General features: G+C 42.8%; 1 protein-coding gene across 1 annotated transcript; it reads left to right on the top strand.

Annotated features, from left to right (window-relative positions):
* The first annotated feature begins 1,069 nt into the window (after positions 1-1,069).
* On the top strand, positions 1,070-6,999 carry LOC120681929 (ABC transporter G family member 25-like). Its single transcript, XM_039963617.1, has 13 exons — positions 1,070-1,583; positions 1,691-1,767; positions 2,837-3,112; positions 3,219-3,282; positions 3,375-3,524; positions 3,620-3,654; positions 3,734-3,807; positions 3,905-4,791; positions 4,870-5,625; positions 5,708-5,856; positions 5,939-6,228; positions 6,320-6,444; positions 6,551-6,999. Exons 1-13 carry the CDS (start codon positions 1,321-1,323, stop codon positions 6,705-6,707), a joined length of 3,303 nt encoding a protein of 1,100 aa, XP_039819551.1. The 5' UTR covers positions 1,070-1,320; the 3' UTR covers positions 6,708-6,999.
* The last annotated feature ends 1,629 nt before the right edge of the window (positions 7,000-8,628 follow it).

Below are 8,628 nucleotides of genomic sequence, written 5' to 3'. Positions count from 1 at the left end.
ATCCATGTTGCCGGCAATCTCCAGCAATTGATTTGTTAGCATTATTTTCTACAAGGATTTCGATGTTGATATGTCGAAGAATTTTCCACCACTATGTAGAACTAAAATCATTGAATATTCGTTAAAATGTATCATGCTGTAAATGTTGATGCATGTAGGATTTGAAGAGTGTGCTGCAATACTCCGTGTAATAATATCTTCTTGATCTTGTTTGAAGAAATTTCAGAATGATTTATTGCTCAAACGAGAATGATTTCCATAAACAGTGCTTTGACATGATTACTATGTTTCTTTGATTGGAGTACTTCCTTGCTGCCACGTCCCTCCCCCCCCCCCCCCCCCCCCCACCCACCCACACACACAAAAGGCCGTTAAAGAGAATTCCAATGATTTCAAATAAAGATGAAGTTGCTTAAGGAAACTTGCTCCTTTATTTGTCACTAGTGAATGGATCTTAGTGGCCTGCCTTCCAAAAACGGACACAGCTAACCATCCATTCATCTGGTGCAGCTAGAACCTCACCTGGAGAGACTTCCAGTTTGACTTGGACAATTGGAAACAGGAGGTGGACGCGAGTGCCCCTCCCCGCATCCAGATAAAAATATCAGACGATAACTCTTGAGATCAATGAATTTACCATTGTGGACAAGCATATTTTCTAACATTTAAAACTAACACCATTTTTCCTTAAAATGTATATGAGAAGTTCTGAGTATCTACACTGTGTCTAGACTTGAAGGTATGTGTAAATATTGCATTGTAACGAATTTAACCAATTGAGCTATGCACAATTCGCGAAAACTACTTAGCAACCCCTTAAAAATTTATGGAAAATTTGTTTTAACATTGTTCCAACCTTCCTGTTCCGCCGCTTTTAGGGGTTTCGGCCAAAATGGTTAAGAAATGAGGTCACAACCACAGTCGAAAATAGAGAGAACAGGAAAGAAAAAGGAATCATCAAGCAGCAGCCAGGTAGGCCCATGTTGGCATCCAGTCCACGCGCCTCGACTGAATCAACGCCTGCATTTGAGCCCTCTCGTGTCCCTGCCTCGGGCGCCCTGTCCAGCGCCAGCGTGCTCCTCCCTCCCTCCGGTCACCAACCGAAGCCAAATCAATCATCGTCTCCGTCTCCGACGAATTGTTCCAACCCGTACGCCGCTACGCATACACACACGCGCTATCTGCTCGCGGCTATATATAAATCGGCGACACCAAGCGTCTCTTTCTCATTTCCTCGCACGCATTTATTTTTCCATCGTCGTCCAGCCTTGCCTCCCCCCTAGTTTGCTGCTGCTGCCGCTGCTCCTCCCCTGCCTCGGAATGCGCGATGCCAAGCCCCTCCAGCTCCAGCGGCGGGGCCGGGGCGTGGCCCTGCGCCTCCCCGTGCTGATTCAGCTTCTCGGCTTCCTCCTCCTCCTCCTCCTCGCCGGCGTCGCACGCGGCCAGCAGAGCCCGCTGCCCCCTGTCCCCCCCGCGCCGCCGCTGGCCCCGGAGCTGTCGGCCGTCGAGAAGCAGCTCAACAACCTGACCAACAACGTCGCCGAGACCATATCCGACAATTTCAGCTTCTGCGTCGCCGACCCGTAAGCTCTGCTCGATCGCCTCGCCTCCCCGCTGCTTCTTCGACTTCCTGGCGCCTTTGCTCGCTTCGGATTCTGATCCGGTTCCCCTTTGCCGCGTTGCGTTTCAGGGAGGAGGATTGGAACGAGGCCTTCAACTACACATCCGACCTCAGCTTCGTGGATAAGTGCCTCCAGGACACCCAAGGTAAATCCATGCCCTTCCATCGAATTCCTCGTCTTCCGTTCCTGCTAGCCCTTTGACTGGTGAATCAATCCCCATTATATTCCGCAATACCTCAGGTCTGTTCTTGCTTGCTTGCTTCGTCTGCTCTTATTGACTGGGTTCCTGGTTGATTTGTTGCGTTTCTCGATTTGTTTAGTCTGAATCGGCGAATCTCGTCTCGGCAAAGATTGTTGGGTGAATTAAGTATTGTAGTTTGGGGACAGGTGCATATGTTGGATCAACTTTTCAGCAGACAATGTCCAAATGCTTCTATTAATCCCCATTGGACTCAACTGCCCTGTTTATATTTTATTTCCACTTCTCATCTGGATATATATACTAGTGTTTGTTACAACTTACAAATTTAATATTTCCTGGTGGTGAACTCAGTTCGATTCCGATTTCCATGTGACGAGGCATATAAGATAATTATTATGAGGATCCGTTTCCTAGGATGACAAAACAAGGCTAAACACACAAGACCGAAGACCTTCGCTTTCACTGTTTTACATGTTGTTATCTTGTTATTTCATCCTTGTCCCGAAATAATCATATTTATGTCATTCGACCAAGTGGCTGATTGGGACCTTGTTAATTTGAGTCGTTCTCTTACACAGTTCTTCATGGCATTTGTTACAACTTGGATAGCATGATGTGGACAGATAAAATTGGTGACATGTACTCGTGACAAGTGAAACCACTACCCTATATTGACCATTTATTTCTGTCATGCTTCAGTACAAAGGAATTGTGAAAAGCAGCTAAATAGGACTTGGGCACAGTTGGGTTTGACAAGCTCAACTCCAACTAATCGTATCTAGTGATGTTTCTGATGTGTAGAAGTTAGTCGTTTTGACTCATTCTCATATCAGATGAACCTGCAACCTTCATTAATCAAATTATATGCTAAAGTTCAATTGTACTGGATAGTGAAATTTGGAAGTAACGAATTACTTGACTTCAGAAAAGATATTTTTTTTGGATGCCATTTTGTTATGAGGTTCAGGCCCACATTACTGATTTTTGCATTATATCTAAATGATACATTCAGGTGATCTGCCACAGCGTCTCTGCACACCCGATGAAGTCAAATTCTACTTCTCAAGTTTGTATGACCGTGACGGTGATAAGAACATCAACCTGAAGACTAACATAAACTGCAACATATCTTCTTGGGGGAAGGGGTGTGATCCAGGATGGGCTTGCGCTACTGATCCAGTTCCTGACCCCAGAATACATGATAGTAACAACATTCCGCTGAGAAGAAGGAATTGTCAGGCATGCTGTGAGGGCTTCTTCTGCCCCCGCGGTCTTACTTGCATGCTCCGTGAGTTTCTCCAACAAGTCCTACTTTTTGTTTTTCTGAAACGTCTAGAGAAATCATTTTATGGGGTTGTGAATGACCTGAACTTTTGTTTTCCTTTTGGCTATAGCTTGTCCACTAGGCTCGTACTGCCCACGTGCCACAGCGAATGAGACAACTGGTCTTTGTGATCCGTAAGATTTTTCTTGATGTATTCCTATTGCAATAGGATTCTTGATAAACAAATACAGGATACTATGTATCTGAATTGTGGAACTTTGATCAGATACAAGTATCAAATAACTCCAAACTCAAGTTCAACAGAGAGCTGTGGAGGTGCTGACATGTGGGCTGATATCCAGAGCACTGAAGAAATCTTCTGCCCAGCTGGTTACTACTGTCCAACCACAACAAAAAGAGATTCTTGTAGCAGTGGGTACTGATCTACCTTATGCTTTCTCTATATTGTAAGTCAAACCTTTAAGAAGCGAAGTGGTTTGATTTGGTCATAATTGCTTGTTTCTTCTGCAGGCACTATTGCAGGCTGGGTTCCACCGCTGAAGAAAGTAAGCATCATGAACATGACTTGGATCACACAATCATACAAACTTTTGATTAATGAGCTTATTTGGGATTAATTTGCAGAGTGCATAATAAAGGGCTCCTGTGATGAAAACACTAAGAATGAAAACATAGTCATTCTCGGTGCTTGCTTAGTGGTAACGCCTAATTTATAATTTCAGAATCTCTCTCTCTCTCTCTCTCTCTCTTTGTGTGTGTGTGTGTGAGTAAAATTAACTTTGCCATTCAATGCAGGGTGCATTGTGCCTGTTGCTTCTGATCATATACAACTGCTCTGACAAATTCCTCAGTATTCGTGAACGGAGAAAGGCAAGATCAAGGGAGAACGCCATTCAGCTGGCTCGGCAGCAGGTGAAGGCACATGAGGGATGGAAGGCGGCAAAACAGTTTGCAAGGAGGCATGTGAATGGCATGCAAGATCATCTTTCACGCACATTTTCAAGAAGGAAATCGTTTCGTCAGCAGGTAGATCCAGATAATTCTAGCCGTAGGGTGCAGGAAGCACCACTGATGGGCCTGGACAAGACGCAGGAAATGTCAGACTCTGCTGTATTTGCAGCTGAGAGCATAAATGAGATAACTGAAGTAATGCCGTCAGTTATCGTTGATGTCAGTGATGAAGGAGAAGTAGTTGCTGCAAAGGAAAAGCCTGCGTCAAAAGGAAAGCACAGATCAACTCACACACAGGTATTCAAGTATGCTTATGGCGAGATCGAGAAGGAGAAGTTCCGGCAGCAGAACAAGAATAATCTATCCTTCACTGGGGTGATCACCATGGTGAAGGATCAGCAGAAGGAGATAACTAGGCCTTTGCTCAAGGTTGAATTCAGGGACCTGACCTTGATGCTTGGAAAGAAGAAGCTGTTAAGATCTATCAATGGCGAACTCCGGCCAGGCCGTGTAACTGCAGTCATGGGTCCATCAGGAGCTGGCAAGACCACATTCCTCAATGCTGTCACTGGGAAGGTGAACGGCTATAAGGTGACAGGTTCGGTCCTTGTTAATGGGAAGAATGTTAATATCCGTTCTTACAAGAAGGTCATTGGTTTTGTGCCGCAAGATGACATTGTTCACGGGAATTTAACAGTGGAGGAGAACCTTTGGTTCAGTGCAAAGTGCAGGTAACGATTATTGCATATTAACTACGTCTCTAGTAATTAGCTCACCAGTTTCTGAACATTTCTATTGTGAACCTACAGGCTCTCTGCGAGAATGAAGCGCCGCGACAAGGTCCTCATAGTGGAGAGGGTAATAGATTCTCTGGACCTCCAGGGTATCAGAAACTCATTGGTTGGGACTGTTGAAAAGCGTGGGATTTCTGGTGGGCAAAGGAAGCGTGTTAATGTGGGCATTGAGATGGTGATGGAGCCATCACTTCTGATCCTTGATGAACCAACTTCTGGCCTGGACAGTTCCTCATCACAACTGCTCCTCAGAGCTCTTCGGCATGAGGCACTTGAAGGCGTGAATGTTTGCGCTGTTGTTCACCAACCGAGCTATACATTGTACAACATGTTCGATGACTTGATACTTCTTGCAAAAGGAGGGTTGATGGTTTACAATGGTCCGGTCAAGACTGTTGAGGACTACTTCACAACCCTTGGAATCCATGTTCCGGACCGCGTAAACCCCCCAGACCACTACATTGACATTCTGGAGGGCATTGTGAAGCCTGAGTCTGGCATCAAAGTGAAGCACCTACCAGTGCATTGGATGCTATACAATGGCTATGAAGTACCAAGTGACATGCAAGATGATCTCAAGGAAATTGGTGAACAAACCCCACAAATGAGCTCTAGCCCTTCAATGTCTGGTTCAACCCCTCACTGTCTCCCCCTCAGAAACGCTTTCACAGAAGAGCGTGACCGTCTCGAACACCATCTGTCAAAACCAAAGGACCTATCCAGCAGAAAAACACCAGGGATCTTTATGCAGTACAAATATTACTTGGGAAGGTAAGCTCAGCAACCTTTTCAATCTGGTTCTAAAATCTTGAACAGCTACTTATCAGTTGTTACTAAATATATACCATTGCAGGGTTACCAAACAGAGGTTGCGTGAAGCTAAGCTGCTCGCGGTTGATTTCCTGATACTAGGCCTAGCTGGTATCTGCCTAGGGACGATAGCAAAGCTCAGTGACAAGACATTCGGGATGCCTGGCTACATATACACTATAATTGCAGTTTGTAAGTTCTGATATATATCTACCACTTTATTTTCACCACGAGCATGATGAAAGGTTCACTGACATAAGTTACTGCCATGCAGCTCTTTTGTGCAAGATTGCAGCATTGAGGTCATTTTCACTGGAAAGATTGCAGTACTTTAGGGAAAGAGAATCTGGAATGAGCTCGCTGGCGTACTTTCTTGCCAGGGACACAATTGATCATTTCAGCACTGTTGTGAAGCCAATCATTTACCTCTCTATGTTCTACTACTTCAACAACCCGAGATCAACAATGGCAGATAACTACATTGTACTCCTCGCACTTGTGTACTGTGTGACGGGGATAGGATACACCTTCGCCATCTGCTTCAGTCCTGGCTCGGCGCAGCTGGTATGTATCATGCTGTTTAAATATTTTTTTGTCAACATTTTTTACATGATTGGCCACATATATTGTGCCTAATTCTGATTCTTTTTTGCAGTGTTCGGCACTTATACCGGTTGTTCTAACCTTATTATCCACTCAAAAGAGTACTCCAATGTTTCTGAAGAGATTGTGCTACTCAAAATGGGCATTGGAGGGCTTCATAATTGTAAACGCCAAAAAGTTAGTGTTTGTTGATCACTGTTTCGTTTGAGGCTAGATTTTTTTGCTTCATACAGGCCCTACTGTAATGTTGAACTAGAAGTAATGGCGTTGTCTTTTGATGCAGGTATCCTGGAGTTTGGTTAATAACTCGTTGTGGCCTGTTATTCAACAATACTTTCGATATCCACAACTACATGCTCTGTATTTTGATTTTGTTCATGTATGGTCTGTTCTTCAGGATGGTGGCATTCGCGGCCATGATTTTGTTGAAGAAGCGATGACCATAGTCTAGTTGTTCCATTTTTTCAAACTTAATTTTTTCATTCATCTGTAAATTTGTAAATCAGTTCTGATCTAAACTTTTAGTATGCTGACTAGCACAAAGATTAGGAAATCCTTTTTTGGCATCATTTTTTTAATACACATCTAGTGATGGAAGTGGAAACGGAAAATCACATACAATTTGCCGGAGTTTGGTTTTGAGATTTCCTTGCATTTTATGTAAATTGGAAATGACAAAGTACCACAAATACAAAACAATAATGGTAAAAAAGTACCAAAATGATTTGGTCTCTTCCAACTGTTTCCATATTTGGCTGAAAATTACTGTTGTTTTTTTTCTCCTTTTCCATATTGATCCAGTCATACAAACATACGTCTAATACAGACATGCAGATGCAACACAAGATCTCAAGCCTCTTCCTAAAATTAGACGTCTCCAAAGCTTTCGATGCTTGGACTTTTTTGTTGGGAATTCTCTCGCACTTGGGTTTTGGTGCTTCCTGGTGTTCTCTCATTCCAAACTAACTCAAATCTGCCTCCACTCAAGTTTTATTGAATGGTGAACCTGGCGATCCTTTGTCGCCCATGATCAGTAGCGGTGTAATTACAATTCTCTATTCATCATCCATCCATATTATGTTTTGATGGCTTCAAGTACCACAAACGAAATATTATGTTTTTATTACTATCTACTTTAAAACCTAAACGCTGGGTAAACTTAATTATGCAAAACCTCTCCCATGATCAGAAGGGTTTTGCTTGCATGCAATGCAGTGCAATGTGCTTCCTATTTTTGGCTGGAAACTCCGTGGATTTTATAAACCAATGAGCCAGACAAACTATTGAGCACCAACGGTGATAGCAGAGTTATCACGTGAAACAACCGCGTAGGAAAACTGGGGAAATGATCTCACCCTTTGTTGAAGGCTTGCAAGTGTCTGTAAAATTTAATATCAACCTTTTCAATTTTTGTATGAAACACAAACGCAGACTTTCACATCCACGCACGCACACTCATCTTCTATAAATACACACACAACTTTACCTCTGTAAGTACACTTTTAGCGATTTAGTAACTGCTTTTGCTAGCATATATCACAAAAGAAGCTTACAAAAATCAAGGGGAGAAACGCACTTATATTTTTCCAATCAAACATTTCTAGCGATGATTCCAATGCATGTTACCTTGCAAGTTGCCACCATAGTCTGAACTCTCAACCCCAGTATGCGTAGCACTCCGGTCCCGTACGATTTAATAACTGCTTGCAGGGCATAAGAGTTTGGTCAACATGGATCGATGTAACCAAATCTTGCCTGGATTATTGAAACCTTGTGCATACGCCTATACACGCGTACTCGTTGATATTGAAATGGCGACGCTTCTCCTACTTAAACGCACAATTTCTGACGTCCCCATCCGGCCAACGGTCGGTCTCCACACCATCTCCTCTCCTTGCCCTGCATGAGAATTGGCTGGCACCTAGGCAAGCCGCCGCTCCATTTCTTGTAAGTAATTTTATTTGGTTCTTTTCGTTCAAAAAATCGTTTTTTATTATCTAATGCCATTGTCATAATATTTTCTTAATATGTGAGTTTGTTTCTTGCAAAGGATGAAGACTTTTTATGAAGGGTAAGTAATAGCATTTAAAATGCCACTAAATACAAAGATAAGCATTTAATTTAGGAAAAATAGAGAATATATGTATATATATTAATTCGATAAGAGGCTATGTTGTTGTTGTTATATTAATTCGATAAGACAGTCAATCATATGGTAATTAAGATATGGAACTGTGTTGGGCACTGAGCTAAAAAGTTGTAATGTCCAAAAGGCAAAACAAAACAGTCATCCTTCAAGAACTGTTTTTAAGAGTAAATTTCACCTTGAAATAAGTTGTATGAAACTAGAACCTTTGAAGC

Source organism: Panicum virgatum, chromosome 7N, assembly GCF_016808335.1.
Source record: "Panicum virgatum strain AP13 chromosome 7N, P.virgatum_v5, whole genome shotgun sequence".
NCBI lineage: Eukaryota > Viridiplantae > Streptophyta > Magnoliopsida > Poales > Poaceae > Panicum > Panicum virgatum.
This window is presented reverse-complemented; position numbering and strand designations above follow the sequence as displayed.

Coding starts and splice junctions, on each gene's coding strand:
- LOC120681929 (XM_039963617.1), top strand. CDS start 1,321: ATGCGCGATGCCAAGCCCCTCCAGCTCCAGCGGCGGGGCCGGGGCGTG. Junction 3,113..3,218: donor CGGTCTTACTTGCATGCTCC/GTGAGTTTCTCC, acceptor TTTTGGCTATAG/CTTGTCCACTAGGCTCGTAC. Junction 5,857..5,938: donor ATACACTATAATTGCAGTTT/GTAAGTTCTGAT, acceptor ACTGCCATGCAG/CTCTTTTGTGCAAGATTGCA.